At 44.2% G+C, this 22,665-nt stretch overlaps 1 protein-coding gene across 1 annotated transcript in view; it reads left to right on the top strand.

The window, feature by feature from the left end:
* LOC129753089 (glucose dehydrogenase [FAD, quinone]-like) overlaps positions 1-22,153 on the top strand; it is a 35,334-nt gene extending 13,181 nt beyond the window's left edge. Inside the window, exons 2-4 of the mRNA XM_055748890.1 lie at positions 1,228-2,127; positions 2,186-2,622; positions 21,926-22,153. Of these exons, the coding sequence (XP_055604865.1) occupies positions 1,228-2,127; positions 2,186-2,622; positions 21,926-22,153 (1,565 nt within the window). The remainder of the gene's footprint in view (positions 1-1,227; positions 2,128-2,185; positions 2,623-21,925) is intronic.
* Positions 22,154-22,665: the final 512 nt, after the last annotated feature.

Here is a 22,665-nt window from a genome sequence, read left to right as displayed (position 1 = left end):
AAGCATGTTTTGATTCTACAATATGATTCATTATACAGAATTACCTCTCCCAGTTGTAAAATGAGCTTTAAGCTACCTTGAAAAATTAATTCCGCTAATATGTATATTTTGATATGAAAATATGATTCATTGCTACGAGTGATACCGCCCGCTTTTAGAACGCAGATGCCCCTTTTTCTTCTTTTCATTTTACCAATATAGCCAATACTGGTATGCATCCTCGATAACTACAGTCTTGCGCCGTTTAATTTTTTTGCAACTTATTATTTTATACATGTTACAATGCATTGAAGATATTACTACGGCCAGGCCAACCATGTGGTAGATACTGCAAAAGATACAGGACCAAGAGGAAGAATAAAGTGTGAAGATCCATACCAAACGCTTCATTTGTATTATGCTTTGTGCTTGTGATACATACACAGCCATATCTTGTCAGCACCTCGGTGAGTAGCAAAAGTACATTTACTACATATTTCGACACGGCCGGGTCCACTGTGCAGTATTGGACGCAGAGACAACTGAAACAAAGGGAAAGAATAAACGTGGACAACAGTAACCTACGTTTCCTTGTTAAATAATATGATATTCATTCGTTGGGAGCATAGGCGCTAAGATATTTCTATGCTCCTTGATGTTCGATTTTGCGATTCTTCCTTCCATGAATGGTAATGAAGTTTTTCTACATAGAAATTCGGATTTCATCAATACAATAATTCAGGAAAAATTTCCTTAAAAATTATGCCCTGTTCGATTTTGGATTCTTTTAACCATAATTCCAGGTCATCTACCATGGGGCGCCATTACTCGAACTTGAATGCCAAATGCTTCATTTGCATTATGTACAGTAACTTTATGAAAAAAAACCATATAGAAAGTCAATTAATCAACCTTAAATCTTATTCTTCATCATAAAGAGGCTTAAAAATGAGAAAACTACGCCCAAAACAAAACTTATATGTGTATCGATTTTTTCAAGTCCTTGTAGAAGAATGATTGAACGTGAAAATTCTTAGTCCACAATCTTGTAGTGATGGTATCTTTGTTTTAGTGAAGTTTAAACCATCTAATTTTAGAGTGATACCTAAGTAGGGATCCCTTCAAAGGAGTTCAATGTTTTGTTTATGTCCAACTTAATTTTTTTTTCTAAATTTCTGTTCCGTTGCAGGTATGTTGAAACTACAGGAATAATAAGCCTTTGACTAAATCTTCGATGATATCTACCAGGTTACAATTGGGGCTACCGGCCGGAGCCAATGAGAAATGCCTGCCGAGGTTTAATCGACAGACGTTGCATTTGGCCCAAGGGACGCGGTCTTGGCGGAACAAGTCTCATCAACTTCATGGTGTACACTCGAGGCAACCAAAGGGATTACGACGACTGGGCCCGAGCTGGGAACTATGGCTGGAGCTACCGGGAGGTTTTAAAATATTTTAAAAAGTCTGAACGTGTAAGCATTGATTGGCTGAAGAGTTCTCCTTATCATTCTACCAATGGAAGTTTGGACGTAGAATATTCAGCATATGAATCCCCGTTGCTAAGGTCCTTCATTGATGCGGGACAACGATTGGGGTACGATGAAAATGATCCCAATGGTGATGTACAGCTAGGTTTTTCGAGGGTGCAGGCCACCTTGAGAAACGGAAGAAGATGTAGTACCGCAAAAGCTTTCCTCAGACCAGCATCCCGAAGATCAAATTTAAGCATCTCTATGAAGTCAAGAGTTGTAAGGATACTCATAGATCCTTCGACTAAGGTAGCATACGGAGTTGAATTCTTTAAAAATAAGCGAAGATATGCTATCAGAGCAAAAAAGGAAGTTATTCTTTCGGCTGGGACGATAGCATCGCCCCAGCTGTTGATGCTTTCAGGTGTAGGCCCCAAAGAACATCTACGAGAGATGGGAATTCCAGTTATACAAGATCTCCGAGTTGGGTTCAACCTACAGGATCATGTTACAGTTACCGGATTGGTCTTCACAGTTAATCAATCAATAACTATTCGGGACAAGGATCTCAGTTCTCCTTTACCAGCGTTAAATTATTTTCTCAATGGCAAAGGTCCTTATACGATACCTGGCGGAGCACTGGGATTGGGCTTTATCAAAACACCCATCAGTTTCTTGCGTAAGTCAGACAATTCAGGTGTTGTTGAACAACATTTGATATATTTTTTCGTCTACAGCCAAAGATGTTCCAGATATAGAGCTGGTACTGGGAGCTGGAGCCCTAAACAACGTGGATGCAGCATCGTTGGAAACTATTGGAGGAATTCCTAAGGAGTTTCATAACTTCACCTACGGCTCAATAGCTGGAGTACATGCTTTCAGCATTTCTCCGGTGTTGATGCGTCCGAAAAGCCGTGGACGAATAATGCTTAAAAGTGTAAATCCATTCGAGTGGCCAAGGATGCAGGGAAACTTCTGCGATGATTATGATGACATCGTTGTTCTGCGCGAAGGTTTGAAGTTGGCTGCGGCCATTGGAGAATCGAAGAGTTTTCGACAGTTTGGAGCAAAGTTACACCATCAACCTTTCTTTGGCTGTGAACATCTAGAATTTCGAAGCGACGAGTATTGGGAGTGTTGCATTCGGCAAATGGGAAGCAGCCTACAGCATCAGGTGAGAAATTATTTATAGTACCTATTCATAAATTTGAGTTTCTTTATTTGTAATTCATGAATAATGCGACTTGAATATGTGTAAATTGTTTTAAATCTTAGTTCATTTAGAAATGGGACACTTTCTTTTGTCGATAGCTCATTAAAGGCAAAGTCTGCATACGTTTGAAATTCAAATTATCTTAAAGATAACTCGACCAGTACAAGTCTGTGCAGGGGAATGAAGTGGAACCATCATCATCATCATCATTTACTAGTAATCGGACATTCAAAATTTTAACAACATTTTGGTGCCTGTAAAAAGTACTATCCGACCTAAGTTTAAAAAAAAATGTAAAATTTACGCGGTTTTGAGATATTAACGATGCATGAGAAAAAGAAAAAAAATATTTTGCACAGTTTCTTTCAAAATCCATAATTTTCAAATTGATAGTTGATAAAAACGTTAATTACGTTGATTACGATTGATTAAAATGTCCATAAAGATTAAATCAAGCATTGGAGTGAAGCACATGATCGGCAACTACGGTTACGGGTTATCATAGAAGTCCAGTCTCATGTCAAAATTTTTAATTTTTTTATAAACGAAAAACTAACTGTAGAGCGCTGAAATGTCCAACAATTTTTTCTCCGACAATCTGAAAGTGTTGCCTAGTTATGAGTCATTCAAACTTAACCTCAAATAACAAATTAAGCTGCATAGTCGGTACCGAGGCTATGAGACAGATGATTTCTGATGGACGACCAAACTTTTGAAAGCCCCTATTTTAAACAAATTCCAGCGTTTGAATCCTATAACATGTCTGCTCGTGGCAAGGTCCCTAGCATAATAAAGTATGTATTTGCTGTTTTTTTTTTGAAAAAAAAAATAATGATTTGCTATGATTCGGCTCTTGTGGAAAAAACAACAATTTTCAAAACAAAAACTTTGGTTTTTTTCTGTTTTAAAAGCTCAAAAAGAGTAATCTTGTTTAGACCCTTCGTAACCCACGATCTTAACTAACCGATTATACTTGATGTTCAGTCTCATGATGGTTTTACTTCGTTAAAGTTAGTTTTTGCCAGCAGACATTCCATTAAAAACGCTTTGAGGTGGCTTAAAAATAATTAAGTTTTGTTAAAAATAAAAAAACGATAAATAATACTATTGATACCATTTTTAACACAAGTTTGTGCTTAACGCATACATAAACCTAGACCTATAAACCAACATTGTCCAAAACGTCTTTTAAAATCTCACTAATTTCGAACAGCTTTGTTTACATTTCTTACTTACTTAATGATCCCGCGCCGATCCTCCGGTGCATAGGGCCGTGGTAAAAGACCTCCACTGTTGACGACCCGGAGCCAGCGTCTTCACCTGGTCCCAGAAAAGATTCTCGTCAACAGTTCGGATATCAGCGGCTAGGCTTCGCCGCCACGAGTTTCTGGGTCTGCCTCTTCTTCGATATCCTTCTGGATTCCAATCTAGCACCTCTCTGCAAATCTCGTTTTCATCTTTCCGCAGCGTGTGCCCAATCCATTTCCACTTACGTTCCCGAATCTCGATTCCCAGCGCCCTTTGATGACACCGGCGATGTAGTTCCTCATTCGAGATCCAGTTGCCAGGCCACCAAGCGCGGATGATATTCCGCAGGCAGCGGTTTACAAATACTTGCAGTTTTCGCGTCGTTACCGCATATGTGCACAAAGTTTCGCACCCGTACAGCAATACGGATTTGACGTTTCAGTTGAAGATTCGGATTTTCGTTCGTAGAGAGATCTGGCGTGACCGCCAGATGTTTCGGAGACTTGCAATCGTAAATCGGGCCTTTCTGATCCGGGTCTCGATGTCTTTCCACCATTAAGCATTATCTGGCTACCAAGATACTGAAAGCACTCCACTTTCTCAACTTGTTGCCCAGCTACCATGAAACTGGAGGGATTTCCTGTGTTGATCTCCATCGACTTGGAACTTTCGGTGAGGTCGTCGAGTTTGCTCTGCATACCGTGTTTCGGTGAGCAAAACTATATCGTCAGCCAGGTCAAGGTCGTTCAGTTGCTCCATTGTTGAAAGATTCCACGGCAATCCTCGGTTCGGTGCACAGCCGATCTATCCAGTCAGAATCTCATCCATTACGATTAGAAAAAGTAGCGGTAATAAGATACATCCTTGTCTAACTCCAGCAGTTACCGGGATCGGTTCGGACAAGACACCGTCGCGTCGTGCAAGACCTTGCACGAAAATGCCTCGTATTGTGCTTCGATGAGATGGACTAGTTTCTCTGGGACCCCTCGTCGCCTTAGAGCCGCCCAGATGTTTTCATGGTTAAGTCGGTCGAATGCTTTTTCGAAATCAACGAATACCAGCAGAAGAGAGTCCTGGAATTCGTTGATTTGTTCCGAATTATTCGTAGCGTTGTGATGTGGTCCACACTTGATCGTCCGGATCGGAATCCAGCTTGTTGCCGTCAGATTGTAGCGTCGATTTTCTCCTGGATCCTGTTCAGAATCACTTTGCAGAGTACTTTGAGGGTTGTACAGATCAACGTTATGCCTCGCCAGTTACCGCACTCTGTCAGGTCTCCATTCTTCGGGACCTTTACGAGGATACCCTGCATCCAGTTGGCCGGGAATGTTACAGTATCCCAGATGTCAGCGAAAAGACGGTGAAACATTTGTGCTGACTGGGCAGGGTTGGCTTTCAGCATTTCAGCAGGGATGCAATCGATCCCGGGTGCTTTGTTGGATTTCATGTTTTTGATTGCCGCTTCTATTTCAGCCAGCGAGGGCGTTTCCGAGTTGACGCCATTTATGCGACTTACTTTTGGCGCTTCGAGCTGCGTGTTCTGTTGGTTATCGCTATTCGTGGCTCGGAAGAGTTGTTCGAAGTGCTCAGTCCATCGTTTGAGCTGATCTGTTCGATCGGTCAATAACTGACATGCTCGGTCTTTCAGCGGCATTCTTGCATTAGTCCTTGCACCACTGAGGCAGCTAGAAATGTCATAAAGTAATCGGATATCTCCATTGGAGGCGGCTCTTTCTTCCTCTCCGGCTAGGGAGTTTGTCCAGGCTCTCTTGTCTCGTCTACAAGCTCGTTCAACTGCCTTTTCCAGCTCCGCATATCGTAAGCGGGCGGCTGCTTTGGCTGACCCGGTACATGCCTGCTCAATTCCGACTTTCGCCTTTCTCCGATCATCAACCATCCTCCAAGTTTCATCTGAATGGATGATTCACTTCAACTTCCACAAATTTTACCGAGAGTACCATGGCTCGTCGTGATAAGGGCATTCTTAATTCCACACTACTGTTCTTCGACTGTTCTGTCTGTGGGCAATTCCAAGGCTCGGGATTCAAGCTGTTCAACGTATGCCCTTTTCACCTCTGGATTCTCCAACCGGCGGACGTCGTATCGACACTCAACTTTCTCCTCGCGCCGTTGGACACGCGCAACTCTCAGTCGTATCTCGCCAAGGACGAGGTGGTGGTCAGATGCAATGTATGCGCTTCGTTTGTTGCAGACATCAATAAGGCTCCTTCTCCATTTTCGACTGATGCAGATGTGGTCAATTTGATTTTCTGTTCGGCCATCTCGGGATACCCAAGTGACCTTATGTGCTGGTCGATGGGGGTCACCATATTGTTGATGCCACAAAATTCTACAAAAAGCTCTCCGTTTTCGCTCATCTGTCTTAGGCCATGGCGCCCCATGATGCGCTCAAGGTCTTGATTGTCGGAGCCAATCTTTACGTTGAAGTCGCCCAAATGGTTTTGAATGTCACCTTTCGGAAATTTCTCAACCACGCTGTTCAGTTGACTGTAAAACTGCTCTTTCTCCGGCAAATCGGCAACGTCAGTTGGCGCATAACACTGGACCATTGTAAGTTTTCTAACCCGTGTTCTAAATCTGGCTACGATTATTCTTTCATTTATCGGTTCCCATCTAATGCGGGCTTAACAGGAAACCAACTCCTCGTACCCGAGTAGCATGTTTTCCTCGTATGCCAGAGTAAAGCAGGACTTTCTGGATTGTGTCTTGTGTTCTCCAGTATTAGGCCAACGGACTTCGCTCAGTCCTAGAATTTCAAGCTTGATGCGGCTAGCTTCTCTAGCAAGTTGAGCCAGCTTGCCTTGTTGGGCAAGGGTTAAAACGTTCCAAGTTCCAATTCGTGTCCGTGTTTTCATACTAGAAGTCGTCGTCAAAGTTCCAGATCGGTCATTTCATTCGGAATCCGTAAGAATTTTATGAATCGGGAGCAGTAGGTTAACACTGGACCATTGTAAGGTTTCTAACCCGTGTTCTAAATCTGGCTACGATTATTCTTTCGTTTATCGGTTCCCATCTAATAAGGGCCGCGTAGGCCTGCGGGCTTAACAGGAAACCAACTCCTCGTTCCCGAGTAGCATGTTCTCCTCGTATGCCAGAGTAAAGCAGGACTTGCCCGGATTGTGTCTTGTGTTCTCCAGTATTAGGCCAACGGACTTCGCTCAGTCCCAGAATTTCAAGTTTGAGGCGGCTAGCCTCTCTAGCCAGTTGTTCCAGTTTGCCTTGTTGGGCAAGGGTTAAAACGTTCCAAGTTCCAATTCGTGTCCGTGTTTTCATGCTAAAAGTCGTCGCCAAAGTTCCAGGTCGATCATTTCTTTCGGATTCCGTAACAATTTCAAATCGGGAGCAGTAGGTTGTTAGCCTAAAGTCCCTATCCCGCGATGGGGCTGCCATCTTGGACTTAGCTGGCGGGAGCCGCATTTCATAAATTCAGCCGCTTGCTGCAAGACAGACGCTGTTTGAGCCGCCCCTGACCTGGAGAACAGACGCTCGGTTGTTGTTGCACGCCGCCCCTGACCTGGGGAACAGACGCGTGCGGCCACCTTCTCAGTCTGCATGCGACCAAAGCATCCACCGGGGTTGGTTACCCGATCTCCGCTTAGGTTACTCGCACCCCAGCCGGCACCGCGGGGAGGTAGAGATAGGAGTTGTGAATAAGAGGTGATATGACCACTATGGGGTCTCGTGTTGCACATTATCCACCGTTTACCAGCCAACTGACCAGCCAACTGACCAGCCAACTGACGTTGCCGACTTGCAGGAGAAAGAGCAGTTTTACAGTCAACTGAACAGTGTGGTAGAGAAAATTCCGAAGGGTGACATTCAAATCCATTTGGGCGACTTCAACGCAAAGATTGGCTCCGACAATCAAGACCTTGAGCGCATCATGGGGCGCCATGGCCTAGGACAGATGAGCGAGAACGGAGAGCTGTTTGTAGAATTTTGTGGCAACAACAACATGGTGATCGGTGGATCGCTCTTCCCCCATCGACCAGCACATAAGGTCACTTGGGTATCCCGAGATGGCCGAACAGAAAATCAAATTGACCACATCTGCATCAGCCGAAAATGGAGAAGGAGCCTTCTTGATGTCCGCAACAAGCGAAGCGCAGACATTGCATCTGACCATCACCTCGTCCTTGGCGAGATACGACTGAGAGTTGCGCGTGTCCAACGGCGCGAGGAGAAAGTCGGGTGTCGATACGACGTCCGCCGGTTGGAGAATCCAGAGGTGAAAAGGGCATACGTTGAACAGCTAGAATCCCGAGCCTCGGAGCTGCCGACAGACGGAACAGTCGAAGAACAGTGGTGTGGAATCAAGAATGCCTTTATCACGACGAGCCATGGTACTCTCGGTAAAGTTTGTGGAAGAAGAAGTGAATGGATGTCGGATGAAACTTGGAGGATGGTCGATGATCGGAGAAAGGCGAAAGTCGGAATTGAGCAGGCATGTACCGGGTCAGCCAAAGCAGCCGCCCGCTTACGATATGCGGAGCTGGAAAAGGCAGTTAAACGAGCTTGTAGACGAGACAAGAGAGCCTGGACAAACTCCCTAGCCGAAGAGGGGGAAAGAGCCGCCGCCAATGGAGATATCCGATTACTTTATGACATTTCTCGCCGCCTCAGTGGTGCAAGGACTAATGCAAGAATGCCGCTGAAAGACCGAGCAGGTCAGTTATTGACCGATCGAACAGATCAGCTCAAACGATGGACTGAGCACTTCGAACAACTCTTCCGAGTCACGAATAGCGATGGCCAACAGAACCCGCAGCTTGAAGCGCCAACAGTAAGTCGCATTAATGGCGTCAACTCGGAAGCGCCCTCGCTGGCTGAAATAGAAGCGGCAATCAAAAACATGAAATCCAACAAAGCACCTGGGATCGATTGCATCTCTGCTGAAATGCTGAAAGCCGACCCTGCCCTATCAGCACAAATGTTGCACCGTCTTTTCGCTGACATCTGGGATACTGCAACATTCCCGGCCGACTGGATGCAGGGTATCCTCGTAAAGGTCCCGAAAAAAGGAGACCTGACAGAGTGCGGTAACTGGCGAGGCATAACGTTGATCTGTACAACCCTCAAAGTACTCTGCAAAGTGATCCTGAACAGGATCCAGGAGAAAATCGACGCTACACTCCGACGGCAACAAGCTGGATTCCGATCCGGACGATCATGTGTGGACCACATCACAACGCTACGAATCATACTGGAACAAATCAACGAATTCCAGGACTCTCTTCTGCTGGTGTTCGTTGATTTCGAAAAAGCATTCGACCGACTTAACCATGAAAACATCTGGGCGGCTCTAAGGCGACGAGGGGTCCCAGAGAAACTAGTCCATCTCATCGAAGCACAATACGAGGCATTTTCGTGCAAGGTCTTGCACGACGCGACGGTGTCTTGTCCGAACCGATCCCGGTAACTGCTGGAGTTAGACAAGGATGTATCTTATTACCGCTACTTTTTCTAATCGTAATGGATGAGATTCTGACTGGATAGATCGGCTGTGCACCGAACCGAGGATTGCCGTGGAATCTTTCAACAATGGAGCAACTGAACGACCTTGACCTGGCTGACGATATAGTTTTGCTCACCGAAACACGGTATGCAGAGCAAACTCGACGACCTCACCGAAAGTTCCAAGGCAGCAGGTCTCAAAGTCAATGTCGGAAAGACCAAGTCGATGGAGATCAACACAGGAAATCCCTCCAGTTTCATGGTAGCTGGGCAACAAGTTGAGAAAGTGGAGTGCTTCCAGTATCTTGGTAGCCAGATAACGCCTGATGGTGGTACCAGAAAAGACATCGAAACCCGGATCAGAAAGGCCCGATTTGCGTTTGCGAGTCTCCGAAACATCTGGCGGTCACGCCAGATCTCTCTACGAACGAAAATCCGAATCTTCAACTCAAACGTCAAATCCGTATTGCTGTACGGGTGCGAAACTTGGTGCACATATGCGGTAACGACGCGAAAACTGCAAGTATTTGTAAACCGCTGCCTGCGGAATATCATCCGCGCTTGGTGGCCTGGCAACTGGATCTCGAATGAGGAACTGCATCGCCGGTGTCATCAGAGGGCGCTAGAAATCGAGATTCGGGAACGTAAGTGGAGATGGATTGGGCACACGCTGCGAAGAGATGAAAACGAGATTTGCAGAGAGGCGCTAGATTGGAATCCAGAAGGTCATCGAAGAAGAGGCAGACCCAGAAACTCGTGGCGGCGAAGCCTAGCCGCTGAAATCCGAACTGTCGACGAGAATCTTGACTGGGACCAAGTGAAGACGCTGGCTCCGGATCGTCAACAGTGGAGGTCTTTTACCACGGCCCTATGCACCGGAGGATCGGCGCGGGATCATTAAGTTAAGTAAGGAGCAGTAGGTTGTTAGCCCAAAGTCCCTATCCCGCGATGAGGCTGCCATCTTGGACATAGCTGGCGGGAGCCGCATGTCGTAAATTCAGCCGCTCGTTGCGAGACAAACGCTGTTTGAGCCGCCCCTGACCTGGAGAACAGATGCTCGGTTGTTGTTGCTCGCCGCCCCTGACCTGGGGAACAAACGCGTGCGGCCACCTTCTCAGTCTGCCTGCGACAAAAGCATCCACCGGGGTTGGGTACCCGATCTCCGCTTATGTTACTCGCATCCCAGCCGGTACCACGGGGAGGTAGAGATAGGAGTTGTGAATAAGAGGTGATATGACCACTATGGGGTCTCGTGTTGCACATTATCCACCATTTACCAGCCATTGTTTACATTTCGCCTCACCCAAGCTCGCTGTCAAATTTTGTTATTCCATCGCCTATCGTCGCAGTTGATTAGTGGCCCAGGGAGCTCGTGGGTTGAAAGGTAAGTTACGTTTCGGAACATGATGATCGATTAAGTAGTTCGATTAAGTCGCAGCGGCAGCATTGGGATTTGAAAGATCGAGCTCGTGCTCCTATTCGATGGAACCTAGGACGAGGGAGATAGCTTCGCAATCGACGTTTTTGAAGTCCTGGTAGAAGGACGTAATTTCCTCTATGGGGGCGTTAATTTTAGTGACATCGTGTGAGACCACTAAAGCTGGATGATGAGAAACAACTTTGACGAGAGGATCGGAAGCAAAATCTATAGTCGGATTCCTGAAGCCTTCGTTTATGAAGCAAAGGTCTAGCATACGGTCGTTTTCGTTTTTGAAGCTGTTGATCTGGCGAAGAGTCGCGGTGCTCAAAGAGGCCAGGAAGATGTTGGAAGGAGCCGAGAAACAGGAGCGCATAAGATCTGGGAACAAAAAGGCACCGTGGGAAGGGCACCAATTCAAGCCAGGCATGTTGAAATCACCGATAACAAGTATATTATCTTCGGGAGAGCAGATTAAGCTTATTTTGGAGAGACAGCATGAGAAAGACTCAGCTACAACCAGGTCACTAGAGCGATCAGGAGGCACGCACACCACGCATAAGTACAGTTTCCGGTCACCAAGGTCAATGCGGGCCCAAAGAAGTTCCAAATCGTTCGAGAAACGGTCTTCGATCAGTAGAGTCGTGAGTCTGGACTTGACAGCAAGTAAAACTCCGCCTTCAGTTATTTTTTTGCTATTCAGGGGGCTTCGATCGCAATGGAACACTACATGGTCTGGGCCGATAATTTGACTGGATAAGGTGCGGTCGTTTAGCCATGTTTCTGTAAAGTCGATGATTTCTTAGCAGGAACATGACGTGGCAAGGAAGTAGTCAACCAGACACGACGACGTTCTGGTAGTAAACGCCAGATAGGCCCAGATGTGCCGGGTGTAGAATAAGAACGAAGATCCCTGGAAATGCAAATTCCATCACGTGGAGAAGAACAGCCGATAACAGCTTATTTGCCTGAAAGCGCAAGCTGGAGAATCCCCTCGCCACCAACGAACTCAGGGCCAGGACGGCTGAAGACGCAGGCAGGTAACAGCGCGACTGAGTCGAAGGCCTCAGGGGAGGAACTAGGAACTAGCAGGCGGGCATGAATGATAGATCGCGTAGCGTTTGTGTACGGGTGAAATATTATCACACAGAGATAAAGTTCTTGAAAAGGAAGGAGTGCCTGGATAAGTAGGCTGGAGGACATAATAGCCAGAATTGAACTCAGGGCTGGGACGGCTGGTGACGCTGGTTGGTAACGGCGCGACTGAGTCGAGGGGCTTTAGGCCTCCCAAGTGCCAAATTCGTTGCGTCCCAGTAGAGAAACCCAAAAAGCACTATACGGAATCGATGAACCGTCGTAAAACAATCGGCAGAAAGCTATGGTCTCGTCGTCATTTTGTTTTACTTTTGTTTTATTGATTAGATCCTAGGCTTCAGCCCTTTATCTTAATTTGTGAAAGAGTACAATTCTACTTTTTATTTGCTCTCTGGTCATGCTTAGTTGAATAATATCGACGTTTAAAATGCCATCATTCGGTTCATTGTTTCGTTTCCGGCAAAATTCTGGATGCGATTAGCTAGTTGAAACGGCATTACGCTTCGTAAACTGCTGCGACCTTCGTACGGAGATATACAAGATAATAAATACGGCGAATAATATCTTCCACAGATTAAATTCTCTACAAAATGTGCGTAGATTGATTTTCTTCGGGTTTCTAGCGTCCGAACCTTCCAGCATGCACAAGACTCGATACTCCGGCATTTTCTGTTTCTTTTTTTTGTATCAGAATATCCACTCCGACCAACTTTTTGTGATCTATTGTGGAATAACCCAATTTATTATTTGTCTGATCACGTAATACTGTCACCATTGATAGAGATGGCAGTTGTAGTCGGAATCGAGACATTATTCCAGTTTGGGATGGTGTTTCTTATGAATCCCACCCCCTTACTACTCTTCCAAATATCATCGGGCGTTAAGATTCGCTCACCAAGAACTTTCAGTCGATGTGTCATAAGATATCCACAGTCACACATTAAGTGCTCTGCAGTTTCTACTTCATGGACAGTTGCATGAACTAGACAGTGCCCTGCAAAAAGGTCTGTAATTGTTTTAAATAAGATCCCTTTTCGATAGACTTAGAAGTTCACAAGATTTCATGGAATCGGGCTTTATGAATCTTTTAGATTGTCTAGCACCGATGGCTACAAGCCATTTGAATTTGATCTTTGAATTCTCCCATTTTTTTTAATTTACTTGTAAGAGCACAAGTAAATACTCCACAGAAAGGTTCAGGGCCAGTCATGTGCCTTTCAGTTCCTTTCCTAGCGAATTCATCTGCTTTTTCATTTCCTTTTATACCACAGTGGCCTGGAACCCAGTATAGGTTCACTTGATTTTGGATTAATACTTGATTCAAAGAATTAATACAATCTAGGTTTAAATTGCACATTGGGGCTTTCAGAGCTCATATTGCTGCTTGACTGTCTGAGAACATGCAGATATTAGCGTGTCTATACATTATCTTCAAACATAGTTCCACACAACAATTTATCGCATAGACTTCTGTTTGAAAAACTGTGGGACAATCGTGTAGGGATAATCCAGCTCGTGACAGATTCTACTAACCATTCCGAATATAGAATTTGCCTTGGCTACAACTTTTTCGATGTATTTTGAAAAAGTTAACTCCGCGTCCAACTCCACTCCTAAGTCTTTGACTGAGCTTTGCAGAGCAATGATGAAATCGTTTTCTAAGCGGTATTCATAGCCCGAATAGACCAAGACCATGGTTCTACATTGTAATCACAATGGTTTTCGCCTTAACAATGAAAAACAATGTGAAATCTCAATCCCCTCAAAAAGTAAAATTTGTGTTTTATTGTGAAATTACCGTCAATATGGCGATCACTATGAAATATATGGTTAAAACATAATATTTCACTGTAAGTATTACCTAGATAGCTGGGACTTCAAGATAAGCGTGTATGGTTTATTATTGTCAATGTGAAAATTGTCGACATTTTGACCAGACTTGAATCATTTATTTTCGGACAATCCAGCTTATCCCGACAAGTTTTGACTTGTGCTGGATAGAAATTAGGCCTGATTGAACCGGAAGACGGTGGCAAAAACGCTGGTGACTATGGTGAGTAATTTTGGTAACCATATTAAACTTATAATCTAATTGAAAATCCCTTATTCTTTTCAGAACCTAAGGAGAGAAGATATTCGCCGTTGGCCGTTGTACGTGACCCTCTTACTATGGCTGACTGGGACGATTTCTAGGAGCACAAACCGATTTCTAGGAGCACTCGTACAACCGGTGCCTGGAGCTAGAAGGTAGCCATTCCCCTGAGAATTATGAGGACCGCAGTACCGCCGTCACGGACAACAAATTAAAAAAAAGGTTTAAGTTAGTACATCAGTGTAGTGTTTTTTAATTCAGAAAATAAATAATTGGAAAGCCAATGAAACATTTTAACTTTAATAAAATTAAACTATAAAAATGATGACAACCAAAAACAATTTAAAAAAATACCGCCATGAGCAAAGATTTTTATTTCACCGGGCAAACAATGGAAATAAACGGATTTTCATGGTTTTACCATGAAAAAATGGAAGCTGTTATCACCATGAACTTTATATTTTTTAGCTTTCTAATGTATGGGAAATCGCAATTTTTTCATGGTCACGCTGCATAACAATACCCCTTTTTCATGGTTATTTTCGTCAAAACGATGAAATTTATGGTCGTAAACTATGAACTTCAATGTATTTTCACGGTATTGCGGATCATAAAAGTCATGGTGTAAACCATCACATTCATGGTATTGTGATTATAAACTTCATGGTTTTTTCATGGTGCAAGTCTATTCGGGAAGTGATACTGCTTATTTTCCGAGAAAATGTCATCACGTTGCATTTCGAGGAATTGATCTTTAGACCGAATCTACTGCAACATTCTGTGAGCCTGTGCAAGGCGTTTGGTAGAGTCACGCAATTCTTCGGTTGACGATTAGGCAAAAACATTTTTAAATCATCGGCATAAACCAGCGCGAACACATCAGTCAGCACTTCAGGAAATTCGTTCATAACAGCGATGAAATGAAGGGGTCCCAAGTGACTGCCTTAAGAAATACCACTGTTGACCGAGGAAGTACTAGATCTCACGTTCCCCAGTTTGACATATTGCGTTCTTTCGATCAGGTACGAGCGAATCCATTGAAGACAGGATCCGGTTATTCCATTCTTGCATAATACCGACAGTAGAGCGTTTATATTGATTACGTCAAAGGATTTGGACCTTGCATCATCCACTGTGAGATTCTCGATACTAACTCTGTTAGATTCGTTACGGTTGCACGTTTCTTGAGAAAACCATGTTGAACGCCCGAAGTCTTCGTTTCAATCCACGGGTAAATCTTATCGTATACAATACTCTCAAAAAGTTTGGGTATTGCAGAGAAAATTGCAACACCACGATAGTTTTCTACGGTGAGCCTGGAATCGTTCTGGTGTATCGGTATAACATGCGAGATTTTCCAAAACTTCGGAAATAAACTGGCACGAATCGATGAAGTCAAGATGAATTGTAGGGGCTCTTCGATTCCACTCACACATTTTTTTTTAAGAATGAGTTTGGTATCCTATCAGGGCCAAGACTTTTCGATTCGTCGAACGTTAGAATTTTTTGTCGTACATCAGATGCCGCTATGGTGAATTCGGTAAGATTTCTACTGGTAATTGGCGTTCTTATCTCATTTCTGCGTTGTTCAAAAGATACATGCTGTGAAAGTATTTGGCAAAGAGTTCGGATGCATCTTCCAAAGCTGGAGCTGGTCGAATCCCACTGACTCCCAAGATTCTGGGTTCGTGGTCGTAGACGGAACAGTGCTGGTTATATTCGGCGTGAAGGCTTCCGCAGCTGACTGGATAACTTGAACCGATGGGGTAGGAATCAATGGTTGTCGGTTGAAGGTTTTTGGCTGATTCATGAATTAATCCGATTTTAAATGAAACGATATTTCTAGTGGAGTCATCCACACCTTTCGGGAGCAATCGTTTGACGTCTACCGGGAAGTTTAATCCAGGCAGCGGGAAACTATTTTGCTGACATTCTCATCCGTAATAAAGCCAGTACTGAGGTGTCGGGGTGGACCACTAAGATCGGCGTACTTAGTCCCAGTCATTGTAGACGACACTACTGAAAGTCCGTCATCGCCACGGCAACGCTCATAGTTCGGTGATGGATGCGCTTGTGGTGTCCCTTTCAGTGGTAGAAACGAGTGTATCGTCTTTGGAGGATTTTACTTTGAAGTTTGAAGCTATATCATCGACCTTTTTCGATGATAACTCGAGCTGGAGCGTTAGCTTATCGAGGATATTACCGGAGTAATCGCTATTTGAAGCGGGATTATCTTTTTTCAATGCAAAATCGTCAATATAGCAACGAATGCTTCGCCCATCGAGTTCAGCACGACAGGGGGTACAAATAAATATAACCTTTCCTATGTGAACAGATCTCTATTGCACTGTATATTAAACCCACAACACTGTTGACTGATGTAGAAAAGTTTACCTTCACCACCTTTTTGATACTGGGCGCGCCGTAGAGTTGCGCGAGCTCGTGGTTCATCCTTCGCCTCCACACTCCGTTCTCCTGCACGCCGAAAAAGATGGTTCTTAACACTCGTCGCTCAAATACTCTGAGTATACTCAGGCCCTCCTGGAGCAATATCCATGTCTCGTGCCCGTAGAGAACAACCGGTCTAATGAGCGTCATATACAGCTTACACTTCGTGCGACGGCTAAGTTTTCCCGACCGCAGTTGCTTGTGGAGTCCATAGTAGGCGTGACTTCCGCTGACCAGTGAGCCGACATATCGCGAAGACAAAGTCTTCGACTATCTTCAACTCGTCGCCGTCGACTGTGACCTTGTTATTGCTGGGCAAGCTTATTCGGTTGGTCTCAGATTCCCAGGCCAGCGTGTACTTCGTCTTGGACGTATTGTTTATTGTTGTTGTTTATTGTTTATTTGATACAAAATCATCTGACATATTTGGGTGTCTTAATGATCTACTTAATATTATTTGTACATTACATGATACTTTTCCTAATTTCTTAGTTGGTCTCTTAAGTCAGATTCAATACGGCGTTTGAAAGTTGAAATGGAAACATTGAAGTCGAAGACAGTATAATAACGTAGAAAGCATATTTTTGCGGAACGGAGAGGGTCGTTACTGCCATATCGCGTGCTTCTAGGTTCCAGGGAGAGCAAGTTTCTATTACGTAGGGTTCTTTCTGGAGCATAAATATTACAGCGAGATAGTAGCCAGGAGCAGTCAATTTCGTTCCGAAGAATCTTTGCCACAAACAGCGATTGACCGATGGAACGACGATCCGACAGCGTATGAAGTCCAAGGAGAGCACAACGATGAGCATATGGTGGTAGGTTTAAAGGATTCTCCCAAGGTAGTTCACGAAGAGCATAACGAACGAACCGACGTTGAATTGCTTCAAAACGCGCTGTCCATGAAGCTTCAAAAGGCCACCATACTAGGTTCGCAGATTCCAATGTTGATCGCACCAGGCAACAATACAGAGCTCGCAAGCAGAGAGGATCAGTGAATTCTTTACTCAAACGTATAATAAATCCAAGCATTCGGTTAGCTTTCTCGAGTACCACAGAGTAATGCCGCTTAAAAGTCATTTGACTGTCCAACAAAACGCCAAGATCCTTTATCTCCTCAACACGATGCAACTGCTCGCCCAGAATATCGTAATTATGAATGAATGGATTTTTCCTACGCCCAAACGTGATAATACAGCACTTCGTAACGCTCAAAACTAGTAAATTATTGGCGCACCAGTTTACAACTGTGTCCAAGAAGCGTTGTAATTCATAACAGTCAGCTTTACTGTTTATAACTAAAAATATTTTTAAGTCGTCCGCGTACAGGAGAACTCCACATCCAATGAGCAACAAGTTGATATCATTACAAAACAGCGTAAACAACAAAGGACCCAAATTGCTGCCTTGGGGTACCCCAGACTTTGGAATGAAGTCAGAAGATTCAGCTGAACCAATTTTCACAGCCAATCGACGATCTCTTAGGTAGCTTCTGATCCACGCACACAATCGTTCGGAAAATCCCAATCGATGCAATTTTTTCAGAAGAATATCGTGGTTTACAGAATCAAATGCCGCGGAAATGTCGGTATATATCGCGTCGATTTGTTTGCCGGCATCCATGTTTGATATGCAAAAGGATGTAAAAACCATCAGGTTTGAAGTTACAGAGCGTTTAGGAAAAAATCCATGCTGGTTCTCAGAGATCCAGTTCCGGCAAGCCGAAAACATGACATCGTTGACAATCCTCTCAAATACTTTCGAGCAGGCAGCTAGCGATGTGACACCACGGTAGTTAAGAACATCTTTTTTGTCACCTTTTTTGTACACTGGGCTCATTAACGATTTTTTCCAGATGGTGGGAAATTTTTGCTGTTCAAGAGACTGGGTGAAAATGCTTGTCAGAGGTTTCACCAGTAATGAGCAACACTTTTTCAGTACGCACGCCGGTATGCCATCCTGTCCGGCTGTCGTGGAGTTTTTCAGATTAATTATTGCCTCTAACACCATTTCCTCGCTTACAGCAAAAACATCCAGATCCAGCACATCGATGGGCAATCGTGTTACTGCGGCGTTCAATTGACTAGCGGTTGGCGATTCGACTGAGAAAACACTGGCGAAGTGCGTCGCAAAAAGGTCGCATTTTTCGTCAGCTGTCATGGCAATACGATCATTTAATTGGAGTACAGCTGGAAGCCCAGACTCTTTTCGTTTGGAGTTTACAAATTTCCAGAACTTTTTTGGATTGCGACGAAGTTCAGTCTGAGTACGATGCACATAACGACGATAGCAAAGTCGGTTGTATATCCGGTAGCATTTAGTAGCCGCGTTCAATTTGATTTTCACGAATGGGCACCTGGAGTTACTAAACTTCCGTAGCAATTTCGATCGTGTCTGTTTCAACCGCTTCAAGTGAGCATTAGTCCAAGGAGTTCGAAGAGGAGGCCGCACCAGGGGTACGGATTTATCAATAGCGTCATCCAGGATTGCTTTAAATATACAAACAGCCACATCAACGTCAGTACAACTTTGGATTTCAGACCAGTCAGCTTCAGATAGAACACGGTTCATAGTATAAAAATCCGCCCGATTAAAATCACGGGCTGATACATCGAAATCTTCAACAAAAGTGATAGGATTCGGGAAGAAAATTTCAAATTCCAAAGGAGGGTGATACACGTCTATCGGCACAATGAAATCACTGGCTTCGATAATGGGACTGATCGAAATCGAATCATCTGAGAAAACCAAATCCAGCGTTCGGTTTTGAGAGTTTCGTATCCCGTTTCGTTGACTAACTCCATTCAATGTCGTTCCATCCAATAGTGTAGCACTAGCAGAATTTATCGTGGAAGAAGATTCCAACACCATGTTGTTGCTCTGACCCGGAATCCAGAACAATTGCGATTGGTTAAAGTCACCAAGAAGAATTACATTACATTCAGGGTGTTGTAGTCTAGCATCTGATAATGCATCAACATGCAAATCGATAATTGTGCAATCGTAACTTTTTTCCGGCGGTACATAAGCTGTTCCGATCAAAAATGAGCCGTGATCATTTGACACTCTCACCCACAAACTTTCTATGCTATTAGTATTAAAAGCTACGATTGATGAGCTAAGCGTGCTTGAAACCGCTATGAGGACCCCACCACCTCTACTACGACGACTATTGGCACTACTTCTGTCACAACGAAATACGTTATAGTCAGAACTGAATAGCTGACTTGACGGTACGGATGAATCGAGCCAAGTTTCGGTGAACGAGTAGATTTCGAAACCGAGCTCTGATGAAGCAACGAAGCATTCAGCGATTTTGGATTTCAAACCACGCACGTTCTGGTAGTACAGCCGCAGACCATTAGATGAATTAGATGCGTCAATTATTTGTCGTGATGTGTTCCGATGATCGTTGGGACGAGTTCTGGAAGTTGAGGGGCAGTCACTGAACGCAACGGAAGCTGAAGAAGGGTACTTGCCTGACTGCACAGGCTGGAGAGCCCCATTGCCTACATCGAACACAGGGCCGGGACGACTGTTGACGCTGGCTGGAAACTGCGCGACTGTGACGAAGGGCTCTGGGGCCTCCCTTGTGCTTGGTTCGTTGCATCCCGGTAATCCAATCGGCGAAATAACAGCAAAATTTTCAGTTGAGCGAACATCCAATTCATCGAGAGGTCCTTTTACAGTCTTCCTTGCATGCAAGCGATAATCGAATACGAGAGGTCTGGAAGGGGTAGGGCAGTCACTGGACGAATCAAAATTAAAAGAAGGATACTTGCCTGACGACACAGGCTGGAGAGCCTCGTTGCCTTCTTCGAACACAGGGCCGGGACGACTGTTGACGCTGGCTGGAAACTGCGCGACCAATCGACGGTTTTTCGGCTATGTTGTGTGTAAGAGGAGAATGCCACTGATCCAACGTGTATGTAATGGAGCTAGAAAGCATGTTTGTGTTACTGGGTGAAGTGCTCGAATGGAATAAATACTTGCCGTAGCATGGCAATTGGGAGCCTTCCTCTGAACCACCTGACCGGAAAACGGGACGACTTGAAACAGGAACATGCGGTCGTTGGTGGTCAGAGAAAAGGGCTCCCAAAGTGGCATGCGAAGTGCGTCCCGATATCCAGTGGTAATTGATGGTAGGTTGACGATGCTGGTAATTTTTATTATCATTGCATTCCACGAAATTGACGAGAGCTGTAGTCTACGAACTCTCGGAAGAACAAACCCTTTGGCCAAGATTCTGGATCCAACGCTCTCTTTTTCAAATCTGGAGAAATGCCCACTTTGAAGGAAATGAATCGAAACGATGTGACGTCACTGCCTCTGGGGACTAACTTAACCACATTTACGTCTTCCACTCCAAGGTTGGCATGAACCATTGCTTTAACAGCATCTTCTGATACGTCAGGTTTGATGCGAGATAAGTAAATCCAATATAGTTTGGGATTTTCATCGTCGCATAGAGGAATTGAAGCAATATTCCCTGATGATAGCTTTGAGCCAAGTTGGCAAGGCTCTGCTGTAACAGCATCGGGAACCCGAGTGCGCTTTAATGGACGCCTGAGCTCAGATGTGGGTGTCGATTTGTTCCACAAGGGGGTGCGAACGGGTTTCGGGGCCAGCTGTTGAATATCAGATCGCAACTCTTTAATCGCGTTCGTGAGTTGCCCTAATGCATTTGTTTCGGTAGGGGCATTAAATGCCATTGGACGGAAACTCAACCCAATCCTTCCTGCTTCGCATTTCAGTTTGCGATAGATCTCCTCCACCGCCGCAGATGATCTGCCGACTATATCAACGTCATCGGCAAAGCAGATAAGTTGACTGGATCTGTTGTAAATCGTGCCCCGCATTTCGCCCACCGCTCGTCGAATAGCACCTTCTAGCACCACGTTGAACATCATGCAAAATAGTCCATCGCCTTGTCGAAGCCCCCCGCGCGATTCGAATGAACTCGACATTTCTCGAAACAACGATATCAGGAAGTTATTTTTGAGTCATCTGTTGACGTGAATATATAATCTTAAGTTCTTTCAAATTGTTTACCGGCACGCCGCGGCGCACCGTAACCTGGAGGTGTTTCTTAGTAAATTACACTGATGCATTGTAAAAGGAAGATAGTGACCACTTGAATAATGCTGGTACCATACCTCGTACTAACTACAACATCCATTAGCGTGTTTCTGCCGATGGCGTGATTACGACTAGTCTACTTCCGTTCTAAGTTGACGTTTCTTTTATTCAAAACATACTTTGGATTGACACGAAAAAAACATTCAAACGATTCTAATATTATTCCCTCAATCTTTACCCACCTAACGGAATAGTTTATAATTTGGATGGTGAAATTAGGATGCATTTTTTCATTTGTAGTTTCTAAATTTCCAATTAAATCCGAGAGCTGCCAATAATTAAAAAAAAACTATCCACCATTCTCCAATTTCGACCACAGTTTTATGATTATTTTCTGTCACCGTTTATTGCAGGCTGGAACGTGCAAGATGGGGCCACGATCGGATCGTTTTGCGGTAGTGAACCCGCAGCTGCAGGTGCATGGCATCCAAGGTCTCCGGGTGGCCGATGCTTCCATATTGCCCGTGATTCCGGCTTCCCATACCAATGCGGTCGCAATTATGGTCGGCGAGAAGTTGGCCGACATGCTCAAGCAGTTCTGGGCGCCCGAAAACGCTAACGGTCGAAAGTTGAAGCGATGAGACTGGAACACAGAACAACAATCATTCATAAAAAAAGACTGACAATAAACCAAAAATGAAATGTTCATTGCACGGTCGTTAGACGAGGACATCCTTTAATAGGCCATAAACATAGCAAAAGCAATTATGAAAACTTAAATCTATTAAATCATCGATAGTTATGAGCTCGAGGTAACGATTATTTTTTTAAACCGATATTTCAATAAAACTTGTGCTCCGAGTACACCGTGTATCAATCAAGTTCAACGAAAACTAAGAAAATATCATCAACATATTTTAAGCTTATTTCCTTCGAGTAAAAGGTTTTAAAACCAGATAAAAAATAGAAGAATATATTATGAACTATTTCGTTACCACTTCGTGTTTTGTCAATTTACTTTCAAAACAAATGCCGAATACCCATAAAAATGATGGATGTTTTTGTATGTGTCCATAGAAATTTGGTAAAACTTATAGACACTAGAATTTGAAGTAATGAATGATTTTTTTTTTAAATTGAAGAAATACTAACT

The sequence above is a fragment of the Uranotaenia lowii genome, chromosome 3 (assembly GCF_029784155.1).
Source record: "Uranotaenia lowii strain MFRU-FL chromosome 3, ASM2978415v1, whole genome shotgun sequence".
Taxonomy (NCBI): Eukaryota; Metazoa; Arthropoda; class Insecta; order Diptera; family Culicidae; genus Uranotaenia; species Uranotaenia lowii.
This window is presented reverse-complemented; position numbering and strand designations above follow the sequence as displayed.